The sequence below is a fragment of the Numida meleagris genome, chromosome 11 (assembly GCF_002078875.1).
Source record: "Numida meleagris isolate 19003 breed g44 Domestic line chromosome 11, NumMel1.0, whole genome shotgun sequence".
In the NCBI taxonomy this organism is placed as follows: Eukaryota; Metazoa; Chordata; class Aves; order Galliformes; family Numididae; genus Numida; species Numida meleagris.
The window spans coordinates 2,780,742-2,794,937 of NC_034419.1; the positions used below are offsets into that span (position 1 = coordinate 2,780,742).

Consider the following 14,196-nt stretch of genomic DNA (forward strand, 5'->3'; position numbering starts at 1 on the left):
ACACAAGCAGCAGCTGCCTGTGGAGCAAAAGTGACACTTGGTGGTATTTTAATAGAAGAAAACACTGCAGGCTGCTGCTGCCCTTGGCTACTTCCCTCTTTCTCCTCACTTGTCAAGAGAAGACAACAGAATGTCCTTTACTTGCTCATCACACTGTCTACACAACTTTTTATGAGAGGCCCTGACATGGACAGCTCCAGGAATACTGTTGGATAGAAGAGAGAACAAAAAGGAAAGACTGTGTATAAAAAGAAAGAATAGAGCTCTTCTGCTTTTTAATATCAGGCTTTCTTTTTATAGGTCTTTTGTCAGTGAGGATGTATGGTAAGGCAGATGCCACATGTGTGTGCATGGAGAGCTACTGTTTAGCTGCCACAGCTAAAACAGTACTGCTTGGTTACTTTGCACAGAGAGAGATCCAGCAGGCCCAGCTGCCCTGACCGTACTGCTTTCTCATCAGCCCTTGGAAGATGACACAGCTCACTTTGTTTCTTTGCCCCTAGGTGCAGGCTTTTCTCAAGGATACTTGGATCAGCACTCTAAAGACTGCAGTCAAAATCAGCCTGAGAGATGCAGGCAAAGGCTGGTACAACTTGGAACGGAGCAGTCGGGATGTCTACCAGATGTCCAAACTACATAAGCTGATGAAGCGCATCAAATTCATCCTGCAGGACTCAGTGCGCTATCTGGTGCAGAACTCGCTGACCAGATTCATCCAGCTTTTGCTGGATGCTTGCCACAGTATCTTGGATTGCTCAGAGGGCATGGAATGGGGAGATGACCTCATCAGTAGTCCCTACAAGTAAGGAAGGGACAAAAAAAGGTCAAAGGGAGGAAAGAGTGAAAAAGTGAAGTGCCGTTGCCTTTATAAGTACTGTTTTTGCAAGCAAGCTTTTCACTGCAGGAGGGGTTAGGCTGGGATGTTCTCCCCAGTCTTCCACCTGACATACCCACTTGGGTCTGGGAGTCTGACACAAAGCTGGCTGTTCTGCTAGTACAGATTTCAAGTGTACTTGATTTAGTGATATGAGGCAGCACAGCAGAACTAAGGTCTGCTACCTTAGCATAAGGTTCCAAAGATTAACCATGTCCAGCACCCTCAAAGGAGCAAGTAGTTACCACTAACTTCTTATTGGAGGCCAAGAAGAATAATACCAGGAGGCATTATGGGTGCTTAATTCCATTCTTGTGTTAAAACTCAGGATTAAGATCTGTCCTGGGATCTCTAAAGAATACCAAATTCAGTCAAGGTGCCAACATTTTTTTTCCTATGAGTATTGATTTAAAGATTTCTGCCCTTTGTCATATTAAAAAGGAGAGGTTTAGAAACTGAACCTTTAGAAATTTGAAGCCGCTCATGTGGGGCGTCTGCTAGAGGCTCTGAAACCAGTGGAAGTCTTTAGACTAACTTCAGCTGATCCTGATCTGTGCTGGTGACATGAGAGACAGGGAAATACTCCATATCATTTCTGGAAAGTGCATTTGAGAATATATTGGAGAGGCTGGATGCCTGGTTTGATAAGTGTCTGCAGGTCTTGTGTAAAGTAGCTCTATTAGGTGATGACTTCTGGGGGTCCTAGGCTGTCATGATTGCTGCTTCCTTCTCTCTACTCAGATGAGAGGTCTCAGTGTCTTTGCTAGTAACATCAGAATGCAGTTTTTCTTACTTTGATCTGAATGGGGGCTGTCTTCCTCTGCTTTCATCTCCTGTCCATTAGGTGTTTTAGTATCAGCACCAGTTGTTTACTGTTGTCTCAAAAAACATCCCTGCTCTTCCTTATCTCCTCCCACTGCAGGCCTCGAAGGAATCCAATCTTTGTTATAGATCTTGTGTTGGATGGCAGTGGTGTTCACTTCAGCCCCCCCAAGGAGAGTTTTAAGGAGTCACTCCTTTCTCTGCTGGACAAGGGAATCCTGGTGACTCACACTATCCCACAGCTGGAGAAGGTAACTGTTTTGCATCAGCAGTGATACAGCTGTGCAAGCTGTATTGCAGCTAGGCATAGACTCCCTCAAGCCTGTACTAAGGAAGAGATCTGCAGAAGTATGTAGCGGGCAATCCAGTTTAATTAGTTTGGGCACAGCACTGTGCTAATGCAGTTCTATTCTAGCAGGATTTCTGCATGACTTCTCTCTCTGTTTTGGAGTAGCAGGTTCAATGGAGACGTGTCCTAAGTAGCCTGGTTGCCCTGAGTGCGTGGCAGCTAGCAAAAATAGATTCATAAAGGAACTAGCACCTTTTCCAGTGCCAGCAGTGTGGTTCTGCATGTGCATCCTTCTCCCTGTTATTATAAAAGACCTAGCTCCCTAGATCCTCCTTCTCTGAGGAGTACCATAACACTGATAGAACAATTCCTGACACGTTGTAGAAGGATGCTCTGTATGATTTCCCAAAGATGCCACCTCTTCTGTGGGGGCCACAGTTGGCTGTGCTAGTGAAAGAGCTCTATCCTTCCTCTTCCAGTATGTGCTGGAGAACATACCTATCACAGGCACACCCTTTCTGGACTCAGTGGACCTGCATGAACCAGAAGTAGAAGAAATGCGTGCGACTCTGCAGGCTGCCATCGAGAAGGCACTGATCCCTCTCCAAGCATATGCTAAGAAGTATGAGAAGTTCTTAGAGCTCCATAACAATGATGTCCAGTACTTCCTAAAGTAAGTGGTATATCACAGCTGTACCTTTGAAACAAACCTTTTCCAAAGCTGTTGCGTGGATGCATGTGAGAATGCAGGACCTGTTTTGAGCCCACAAGTCTGTATGATGTGTCTCAGATGCTCGTACCATCAGAGGCAGCCTTCAGCCACAGGCAGCAGTCCATGTTTTTAGAGGAAATTGGTGATGACAATGAGGATTTCTTTGTGCCTCTGAGAGCAGTCACATTCCTGACATGTTTGTAAGTGTAATTGGAGATATTAACGGCCCTAAAAATGACTCATTCTGTTTGAAAATCCAATTAGCATGCTTGACTCTGACCTCCTTCAAACAGTGTCTGTTCAGGCTGATAACATTCTGTAGAAAGTAGTGTTTCCTTTTGTTTCAGCCTCATTGTTTTCACTGCCAAAGCTTTTTACACCTATGCTGTCCTTTAGCTTCCAGTTACTTTAAAGGCCCTTTTTTGGCATCTTTTCTCCAGCCAGTACAAACAGTAGGGCTGAAGTCCTGTTTTGTTATTCCAAATTCAGTAATTTACAAATCCTACCTGACAAGTTCCTGCATCTTCCCAGAACACATTGTTTTCTAATCTTGCCCTGTTTGTACCAGTGCTTTAATTTTTGTCTCTGCCCCTCCTCCTGCCTTAACACCTCTTGCAGCATTCTTCTATTCCTTTCCTGCAGATAAATTATTTTTTGCTCATACTCCTCTCTTGACACCTATTGTACTCTAAAATCCATTGTAAGTTTGTGTCTGTCCCATCTCTTTCTCCCCTGTAATGTTCCCCAGCTGCACATCAATTCAGTGTTGTCTTGTACTTTACTCTGATATAAATACATTTCTCACTTCCTATGTAGACATACCTTCTGTTGTAAGGTCTAAAGGGCATTGGCAGCCACTCAGTCTGTGGTTGCAGAAGTTGTATGCATTCAAATAGGAGCTGTTTTAATAACTGTGAACATACACCAGATTACCTTCATGTCGTGATCCTTTGGGTGGACATGTTTGGACATCTTTCGTACAGCAGGGTTGTTCAGATAAACTTAAGGTCTGTGCTACCTTTTTTGTTGGTGGTTTTACTTGCAGAGAGTACCAGGAGCAATGTCCACCTGCCCAGGAGGTAACGACAATAGTGAACATGTACTTGTCTGAAAAGGAGAACCTGGACAACTCTCTACCTTCTTCTGTCGTCATTGGTCCCTTCACTGTCAGAGTAGAAGATGTTAAGCAAAATTTGTCCAAAAAGTACAAAGCACTCGCCACTTCCATGTTGGACTTACTGGCTGAAAACCTCCATTCAAAGGTGGAGAGTGTAAGTTACCTGGCTCAATAGATTGCCTGTCAGTGTCTTGTCTTGCCCCTCTGCTTTTGAAGTTGCTGTGCTTGTGATATTGCCAAAAAGCTGCAATGGAGCCCATATCAATGAGAACATTTTAAAGATTGCATTGGAGTTATTAGTTAAAAAGATATATCAGGAAGAGAGACACGCAGATACCAGCCAAATAATAATTTCTGTGCCTGTTTTGAGATGTAAGTCTTCAAGACTCTACCATTTGATAGGAACACATCTGTGGATGGAAAAGATCCACCTCATAGAAGGCTGGAAGGTCCTTCTAATTGCTTTAAAGATAACTGAAATACAGACAGTTATGTCTTCCAGTTCTCAGTGAGATGAGGCTTGCTAGCCCCATGCTGAAGCTGCACACCTGTAGGGGTGGTCTTTTCTTTGCTGTGTCCTCCTGCAGATCTGTGGTGCATACAGTGCTGTCAGCTCGAGGATGCATGAGGAACCAAACAATATTGAGGAGCTGACTGAACTGCGGGAGTGGATGAAGGGAGTCCCTGAGCAGCTGGCTGTGCAGGAGGTAGGGCACACTCTCCCCATGGGCACCAAGGGCAGTGGGGAGAAAACATGTAAGTGCAATGTTTGATGTCTCAGAAGCAAAAATCCACTTTTTTTTGCTTATATGTCTATATATGCAAGGCCATATGATTCCTAGCTATCAGAATTGTATTTTTAAATATGTTTAACACTAACATAAATATCTATGCTGACAAACCTAAAATAGCAGTTAAAAATTTTGTCCCGAAAGACTTATGTATGCTTTTTGCTACCTTCACTATCTATTCTGCATTTGTGTGCAGAAAACCCATCCTCTGAAAATTAGTGCTGTTTTCAAGAAAATATTTCTGCTACCAAATGCGTGTATTGCTGTAAACTAATTTCTTCTAATAGGTCATTTTAGTGCTGGGCTACCTCAAAGCAGTTTGCTGTGTAGGTCTCCTCCCAGTCGTGCATGAGAAACAAATGCACCCAGCTGTAAGCTGACTTGTCCATGCCAAAGGAACAACCTGGAGGATAACCCAAAGCACTCAATTTCTGTCCAGCACATTTCATTCATGTAGAACAGAGAGGGATACGGTGGCTTGATTGTTAGTGGAACAAGAGCTTGGAAATTCATTCCCACTGTTCACACAGCAGAGAAGCAGCCTTACATCACATTAAACTTGTGTGACTAAGGCTGTTCAAAGGCATCTCATGAAAATGAGGTATGCACCAGAGAGTTGGGACTAGTATATTCTAAAGGTGTCTTTTTTGGTCTCTTTCTCTCACCCTGTGCAGGAACTGATTTGTGAAGTCATGGAAGATTACAAAGTCATGGAGGAATTCCTTTACAATCTCACCGAGGAAGATTTCAATGACAAGTGAGCACAAGTCATTCCTCCCACTGTCAAAGTGGGACACTTTGCAGCAATTACTACTCTCAGTGCTCCAGGGTCTATGTGTCTGTCAAAAGCTTCAGCAGAACTTTTAAGTGCCACTCAGCTATATGAGTGCTGAATTCTTGAAATGGAGCTTGTAGAGAAGCATGGATTCATGCTGCCTTCAGGCCTGGGGCAAGGCAAACTGGTAGCTATTAACCTGTTTAAACATATTAAAGCTCTTCTACTTTTTTTTTTTTTTTTGGAGACCTTTGCAAGGTCTCAAAGTGCACGGTTTATTCCATGTCTGAAACTGAACAGATATTTCCAAGGCAGAAACACTCCCAGCAGTTCCTGAAGATTAAGAAGGAATATAAACCTGTCTCATTGTTACTGCATTTCTTCTCCATGTGATTTCTTAATTTTATTCTTGGCTGTGTTGTTCAGATTGGAGTGTCCCAGTAGCAGCGTTGACTCACACACACAGCTACGCAGCTTCTAAAGTCAGCTCAGACCTTAGTGAGTCTGCACTGTGTTTCTGAAACTAGAATCATAGGGTGCTCAGTGCAGGAAAAAAAACCTAACAACCCACAAACAAACAAAAACCCACAGAAACTGCACAGAAAAGCAGCTCAGCTCTAGGACAGCTTAGCACAGATGTGTTGGACCCACTGGCCAAATGTGGCCCGTGCAGAACTAGTAGGTGATCACTGCATTCCCAGGTGCTTGACAGGTGTACAACCTTGAGTGCGGTGCTGCGAAGCTTGCATCTGGCATTGTACACAAGCTCACACATCTGAAAGGAGTAATAGTGGGCAGTGACTGAGCAAGAACTAGGAAACATGCCTTCGAATAAGCAGCCACATTGGAGAGCCTTTCCTGTGTCTGCATCACACTCCCTGGAGCACTCGCAAAAGCCAGAGCTTCACTTTATCAGGGTTATCCTGGCCACTCGCTTCCCTGCTTAACAGGAAGCTGGCTTTATCAGTAGCCCTGAAAAGCAAAAATCCAGGACTCTCAGCCTGTTTTTTCCAGTTCCTTGTGAACACAGTCAAAGAAAGACATTCCCTCTGGATGGTTACTGTTGTTTTGCCATCTCCAAGCTTTTCAGCAAGGTTACTAGATTTGTTCCTCGTAAAAAGGCTCTCCACCTCTCTTGAGAGTTCTCAAATTCAATAGCCTAGTCACAAGGGCTACGTACAAACGAGAAACTGGAAGAAATTTCTTTGCTGAAACCACATGAATTTCTGTTTTTGTAAAGCTTCCCTGTTTGGTCAGAGTTGGCTTTCTCATTCTGTTCTTTTCAGCATTTCAAACATATGCTCAAAAAGCCTCTCTCTTTCTCTCTCTTTCATGACATCATGTGAGTGCAGGTGGGCTGCGAGTTACTGGCCCCTGAAAATAGCTATGCAAACTGAGGCTATTCAGCTCCAGCACCTGGCGGATGAAGAAAAATTCCGTGAAATCCAAGTAGTGGATCACAACACGTTTGAAGAGAAACTGGAGGACATGAAGGTATTAAGCTCCTGACAATAAGCCATCTGTAGAAGGGGGCTTCAAACATCTTGTGGTTATCCGTGGAAAACTTCAGATGAGATCTTAGATTTAAGTTGATGTATTGTTGGGCCAAAAATTATCAGAAAGAAGCCTCAGCTTCTTATTGGAGTTGGGCTTTCACTTAGCAGTGTCTTTTCTTTCTTTTTTTTTTTTTTAATACAATACTCTGCAGGAAATACTGATTTTTTTATTTTCACCAGGAAAAAGCAAGATACGATATGCTAATTCTTGGGCATCACTTGCTCTTCTTTCTTCTTTCTCATGTATTCAGTTCCCTACAGAGCATCTGCCATGATGTGCTGCCATCAAGGGGGAAATAACAGCAGTCAGGGAACTCACCTTACATGGAAGACCCTGAAATAATAGCAGAGTTTTGGAAAAATCTTAACTTTGAATGTAATGAGCACGCCAGGAAGCTGAGATTTCCAGAAGCAGCACTCAGGTTCTCAGCCCCACCTCATGCCTGCTTTTTTTTTCTTCCAGCTGACTGTAGGTGAATTTTCTGTTCAGGTGAACATTAAACAAGCTCATACTTTGGCTAATGAAGCAAGGCTGGTCGGGAAGCAGCTGAAGGAGCTTCAGAATTTGGCGAATCTCTACAACAACCGGGAAAAGATCTTTGGGATGAAAATTACTAATGTAAGTGTTAGTTCCTGTACCTAGAGAACCCTAACCAAAAAAGGTTAGGGCCGTCTAGGTGGTAGGTAGAGCGAGTAATAAGTCACAGTTCCTCCAGGAGAAGTCCTTCATGCTCTTTTGGGTTTTCTGTTGCTGGCTAGAGAGATTTCATGGTCGTGTAGAGTGACCATGCTACTCCGTACTGGAGAAGAGCTGGTCCCAGATGAATGTTGGTGAGCCTGATATTGCCTCTTTTGTGAGAGATTTTGGACGTACATGCTTGGACTTGAGTGATGTTGATGAGGAGGAATCAGAGAGGAAGGTCTTGGTGCAGCAGTTAATACGCATCAATTTCTGCAAGGCAGTTAGTGCAGTTGTGTAGATGTAAATGGCAGTGGTCGCATAGTGGTGTGCAGTGGTGGCAGGGCTCAGATGGTGACGTGTTATCCTAAGGCAACAGTTTATATAGTTACAAACACTCATTTTTGCCTGTGGCTGTTCAGCTGTCAATGCGTCACTGTCACCCACATCCAACCCAGTCTGGCTGCGGGGCAGAAGTGAAGTTTACACGATCCTTTTCTACCTCTCAGTCTGTGATTACTTCACTGTACGGACCCAAATTCCAATCTGTTCAATATGAAGTGCACTGTGTGCTTCTTCTGAGTGTATCCCATCAAAGCCTCCTCATTCACAACAGAGCATTTGTGAGGCAAGTGGAGAGAGTGCTTTCTATACCAGACACGTGCTGCAGCCTGACCATGTAATGCCCAGCTTTGCTAGTTGCTCTTTGTTGGAATCTACGTCGCGGTCCCACAAGAAGATAGTCTGATGCATCCTCTTGAAAGTAATTGTTTTCTCATTGCTTGCTTAAAGTTCAAAAAAGAATTGTGCCCTTTTTAGCCTTTTGACGTGCTTGCTTTTTCTTTCTTTCCAAAGTACAAGAAGCTGACCAGGATGGTGAAGGACTTCCAGCCATATTGTGATCTCTGGACTACAGTGTCGGACTGGTTGAACTGGTATAATAGCTGGATGGATGGTCCTCTCATTGAAATTGAAACTGAGCAGCTAGAAAAGAACGTCACTGACTCTTTTAAGACAATGCAGAAGTGCGTGAGGCAGTTCAAAAACTCACCAGGTAGCTATGCAGTCTGGGGAGAGGGCGGTGGTGCATATATTGATATGAGGAATGTCACAGGATGCTCAGGACAGGGACTGTGAGGATGTCACATGAATGTGTTGTGTATATCTGAGCTAGCTGAGAAACTGCTAGTAAGGTGGTAGTTTTCACTTTTTTTTTTTTCTGAAAGTATGATGATTCACATCTAGATGCTAGTTTTGCTGCTTGAAGGAAGTACTAGTTTGGTTGTTTCCATGCCAATCTCCATGTTACTTCTACATTTAATTCCCAAGACAGTACTGAGATAAGAACCGTCCTCTTATGTTGTAGTTTATTTCACTTTATACAAATTATTAAATATTATCTAGATTACTCAAATAATTAATATGTAGCCTAGCGGCTAATGACTACTAGTTTAAACCCTTACTCAGGTCAGGCAGGAAAGAAGCTTGAAGCTGGGTGCTGTTCTTTGGCCAATCTTATTTCCTTCACGGGCCGATTAATTTAATAGAAAGCCATAAAAGATCTTATTTAAAAAAAAAAAAAAATTGCAAAGTCTGGAAATAATCTGTAGAATGCAATAACTGTTTTTCTTCCTATCAAAATGTGTATGAAATGTAAATGATCTCATCCAGCCCTTGCAATTCCTGTGAAGGCCTTTTGACATGACTCCTAGTAAAAGTGGAATTGAGTGTTCAGTCACAGCTTAACTTCCCGTTCCTTGATTCTCTGAGATCCATTGGTCATTCTTTGGAGCTAATTCTAAAATCTCCTACCAGATGGCTTAGATTGAAATATATTTTGCAGTGGGAAATTTTTGATTCATCCTTTTTAACTTGAACTCTCTCTTAAACAATGCCATGAATCAGCCCCAATGGAGGAGGTGATGAGTGGATGCGTGAGTAACTATGAATCATTATGGTAAACAGAAATACTAAGAATACCTGCTCGTATTCATGGCAATATTCCCTTCCACCTGGTACAATGTATGCTTTGGCCTTGAGTCTGCTTGCCTTTGCATACCACCCAGCAGGGATCGTGAGGTGCTCATGTCCTTGCTGTGACTATGCAGCGCTGCCACTCGGGGTGCAGTCAAAAAGAGGCACGTGTGGTAGCCAGGACTCGAAAGGAAATGTTATGGTGAGCTCTGGGCTAAGACACACTTCTACGAAGCAAGGACTTGCCTCTAACAGATGCGAGGCTAATAGGCAGATCTGCTTCTGGGAGCAGGCTTGTGTCCTTGCTTAGCAGCAGCGTAGAGAGAATCTTCAAGCCTGCATTTTCCCTTGCTTTCTCTCCTGCTGCTTTTCCCCATACCTTGTGTCTACAAGCACATCAGCCTTCAGATAACTTCTTGTAAGAACTTTCTTAAGGCAACTTCCTCATATGCTATTATTGCTGATGCTTTTCTGTTTCTCTTCCTGAAAGCGTGCCAGGGTGTGGCCATGGAGTTCCGAGACAAGATTGAAGAGTTCAGACTGTATGTCCCCTTAATCCAAGGGCTGAACAATCCTGGTATGAAAAGGCGGCACTGGGAGATGCTGTCAGAAGATGTTAACATCGATATCAAGCTAGAATCCGATCTGACGCTTCGTCGCTGTTTGGATATGAACCTGCTGGACCATATTGAAACTATTACCAAAGTGGCTGAGACAGCTGGCAAGGAATATGCTATTGAGAATGTGAGGAGAGAGTCTGGTTGTTTTTAGGGATATTTCTGTTGCACTTGTGTTGAGCAGGCTTTCATTGCCTTGGGTGGCATTTGTGTTCTTCCAGAACATTACGCACGTTCTGCAGCACAAGTGAGAAGCCCCTTAGAGATGGGAGCAATGACCACCTGACTGAATTCATGCACTAGGAGTTATTTTGCCCTGCAAGGAACCTATAGTTGCAGCATAACAGCACTACCTGATGGTTATGTTGATCCACTGGTTGGTTCCCTCACCTCAGTGTGAGATTGGTAACTGTTTAAGTTAAAATAATTTGATTGTCAGCATTCTCCCTGTCAAAGATCATGTCAGGAAGACTAGCTGTGACTAGAAATGGAGGTGGCAAATCCTTTTACACAGTGAATGCGTGCATGGAGGATTTGCTGGCTCTGGAGATTTGTAGGCTGGGTAGTCTTTCAGTTTCAGTTAATCAGTTCTGATGTGATCAGAGGTGGTCTTAGTTGAAAACCATTGCTGGATGGCAGCTTTTGTTCTCTGAAATCTCAGGTGAGTTCCCAGTGGATAGCTACCCCTTCCACAAAGCCATCAGAACCAAAATCATTAATAGAAACTCTGCTGGCGTCCTCTGTGTATCCAAGTAGTATCAGTGATGCAGATCCAGATGATGGATTCTGAAACTGCCTTCTCCCCTGAAGACTTCCTTTTAGTTCAGTACCGAGGTGTTGAATGCGTGGGCAAATGGTGTGTGATGCATTAAATACACAGCTGCAGTTTTCAGTGGAATCCAAGGGCAAAAATCTGTCAGCAGGCATTAAGAGAGATGTGGAAGGTGCTATAACCATTACATAGGTTGTATCTGAGAATTAAATTGCTTGTCTCTCTGTTCCAGGCACTCAACAAGATGGAGAGTGAATGGACCTCTGTTTCATTTACTGTATCGCTTTACAAAGACACAGGTACCTTTATTCTGAAAAACACTGATGAAGCTTCTCAGCTCCTAGATGATCATATTGTCATGATTCAGAGCATGTCCTTCTCACCATTCAAGAAACCTTTTGAGGACAGAATGAACACATGGGAAAATAAGCTGAAGATGACTCAGGTACTAGTTCCTTAGCCACATATATCTTAAGGCCAGCATCTAGCCTGCGCTGCCATGCTTTAACATAGACACTGTGGGTAGACAGCTGTCAAGAAGATAATTTTTTGGGAGGAAGAAGTCTGGTTAAATGTCTCTGACTCTAATAAAGGGGATAAACTCGGTGCCTTATTCTGCAAACGGAAGTGATGAAATTTCAGCCCTTTTGCTATCTTTAACAACACTTTTTTGATGGTGTTATACTGGCATCTCTAATAAAATTATACTAAGTGGAGCTTATAGCTTCTTTACAGGCCCTGTGCTAATCACGTTGAACTAAAGCCTGAGTCCTGTCCACATATCAGTGTAGGATAACACATAGAATGCTGCTGTTTAGAACAGGATCTGGCAGACGATGCCAGCACTTGTGTGTCAGACCTGAGCCTGAATGTGCAGGACCCAGCAGGACTCTACCAGCAGACTAGCATTTTGTTGCAGGGGAAAAAATTCCCTACTTTCTGTGTCTTGCTGGAGAGCTCTGTGTTTGATTTACAGCAGCGCTGTTACCTGTTATTCGTAATTGCCTTACTCTGTTTATTGGTGCTTACCATCTGGGTGTGCTTGGGCCACAGGCTGCTAGAGAGCTGATCTTGTCTCATAAGGATACAGAAATGCTACTGTGAGCCCTAAGGCAGAAGGTGATACGGGGAAATGCAGTTATTTACTGTGTGGTTTTGACTGTGACGTTTTGTGTTTTCACCCTGCCTTTCCTACTACTTCTTTTGATTTCATTCATTCCTGTCTGTAAAGGCCCATGAATCCTCTCCTGGGAAGTGGCTTATCAGGGTTAGCTGATGGGCTATGGCAAACACAGCTGTCTGCATTATGAGGAAACCTCACTTCTTGCTAGCTCAAGTGACTGCACGTGCACAGGGAATGGTAGAAGACAGCTTCCTGTAACCAAGGCTGTTTTCCTCTGGCAGGCAGAAGGGAGGTCAAACACACTGCTCTGTGAGGTTGGGCAGGTTCCCCATACCTTCCAGTCTTCCCTTCCTGAAAATGGAAGAAGAGGATGTTCTTCCAACCTAATTCTTGCTCCTGCAAATGCATGACAAACGGGGTTTACTCTCTGATGTCTAACTTGAATGCTTGGCTTTTCATTCATTCTCTTAATTCAGAGAAGATTGTTTGAAGATTTCTTTGTGGATTATTCTGTAGGCAAGGCTGGAGCTGGTTTATGTGAGACAGGGGAGAGGATGAGGCAGAATTGCAGAGTCTGGGGTGTTTTATTTGTCATTCAAGTGATATCTTCTGTAAAATACAGAAACACTAGCCACGAGAGTTTGACCTAGCACCACAAAGTCCCTTTGGGATTTAGTATTGACTTATACATAGATCCATACTACCTCTGTTAAACTAGTAAGTGCTGATTCTGATGCCTCCTGACAGCAGTTAGCAAAAAGAACGTTTATATCATTTCATTTTTAATTTTTTCTTGGAGTGGAAGGAAGTTCCAGTTCCTGGCTCTGCAATTAGAACTGTGGAAGGTTTAAGTGCAGCATCACCTCCTTTTTTGTTTTATTTATTTATGTATTAACACATTCTATTGCACAATTTTGATTGCTTTAGTCAAACAGGTTCGTGGAGTGGTGTCTTGTCCTTCCCTCTAGGATGTCCTAGAGGAATGGTTGAACTGCCAGCGCTCTTGGCTCTACCTGGAGCCCATCTTTACGTCAGAAGACATCAAAAGACAACTGCCAGTGGAAAGTGAGCGCTTCCAGGTTGTGGATACGGACTGGAGGATCATCATGAAGAATGCCAATGAAAATCCTGAGGTGAGTGCCTTGATGAAAGGCAGTGCAGTTATCCCAAATTCCTTGGAGCTATACTCACACAAGAGTCATTGCTTTTGCAGTGATCTGGGCGTGATCAGTGCTGTATAAACAGTAAGACCTTGCCCAGATTAGCATGCTAGATTTCTTCTCTTGGACTATGACCTCTCCTTCTGGTGTCTGAGTCCACAGAGTCATTCTGCGTGATGTCTTGCACCAGTCTGTTGTCTGCCAGTGAGTTCTTCCTAGCACACAGAGTCTGTACCTCCAACAACTCTTGTAACCAGTTTAAACTCTTACCACGAGATACCTCCTTTTGATTCTTCCTCAAGGCTGAATCTGTAAGATTGTTTAGGGTCATTGCTTGGCTCTTCTCTTGCCCTTGACTTGTTTCTGTGTCCCAATACAAGTGCTCTGCACTCTTCTCCATTTTCCACTTCATAGGACTCACTCCATCACCACTTGCCTTCCTTATTACAAATGTTGGTATTTAGAGGAATCCAGAAATGCATTTGTCATATTCATAAGTGCTATTTCCCCTCCTTGCCCACAAAACTCACACCTCTCAGATCCTTGTGAAAGCACTCCTGTAAATGAATCATTTTGATCCTATCCACTGGGCAGCTCAATTATCTCCAGTGCCTTATGCCCACATGCTCAGAATACTGATGTTTCCTGTGTCCCTGCTCTGCCTATAGGTGATGTCTTTGTGCCCTGATCCTGCGCTGCTAGAAAGCCTGCAAAAATGTAACAAATTACTAGAACTTGTGCAGAAAGGGCTGAGTGAATACCTGGAGACCAAGAGAGGTGCTTTTCCCAGGTAACCTCAAATTTCAGTGGGCTGGATCACACTTCCTGGTTCAGAAAATATGAAAGGAGTGGTTCACTCCAGTTAACTGTGCCAAGAAAGAGCACAGCAAAAAAAAAATAAAATAAAATAAGGCTATGGTATTGTCACAAGACTG

General features: G+C 43.4%; 1 protein-coding gene across 5 annotated transcripts in view; it reads left to right on the forward strand.

Moving 5' to 3' along the window:
• DNAH1 (dynein axonemal heavy chain 1) overlaps positions 1 to 14,196 on the forward strand; it is a 77,452-nt gene that overhangs the window by 17,965 nt on the left and 45,291 nt on the right. For all 5 annotated transcript variants that reach the window (XM_021409545.1, XM_021409543.1, XM_021409547.1 and 2 more), the window contains 13 exons: positions 504 to 802; positions 1,797 to 1,947; positions 2,465 to 2,658; positions 3,743 to 3,968; positions 4,402 to 4,521; positions 5,280 to 5,362; positions 6,733 to 6,874; positions 7,400 to 7,555; positions 8,471 to 8,669; positions 10,080 to 10,333; positions 11,211 to 11,423; positions 13,070 to 13,234; positions 13,930 to 14,051. In XM_021409545.1, coding sequence (XP_021265220.1) covers positions 504 to 802; positions 1,797 to 1,947; positions 2,465 to 2,658; positions 3,743 to 3,968; positions 4,402 to 4,521; positions 5,280 to 5,362; positions 6,733 to 6,874; positions 7,400 to 7,555; positions 8,471 to 8,669; positions 10,080 to 10,333; positions 11,211 to 11,423; positions 13,070 to 13,234; positions 13,930 to 14,051 — 2,324 coding nt within the window. The remainder of the gene's footprint in view (positions 1 to 503; positions 803 to 1,796; positions 1,948 to 2,464; positions 2,659 to 3,742; positions 3,969 to 4,401; positions 4,522 to 5,279; positions 5,363 to 6,732; positions 6,875 to 7,399; positions 7,556 to 8,470; positions 8,670 to 10,079; positions 10,334 to 11,210; positions 11,424 to 13,069; positions 13,235 to 13,929; positions 14,052 to 14,196) is intronic.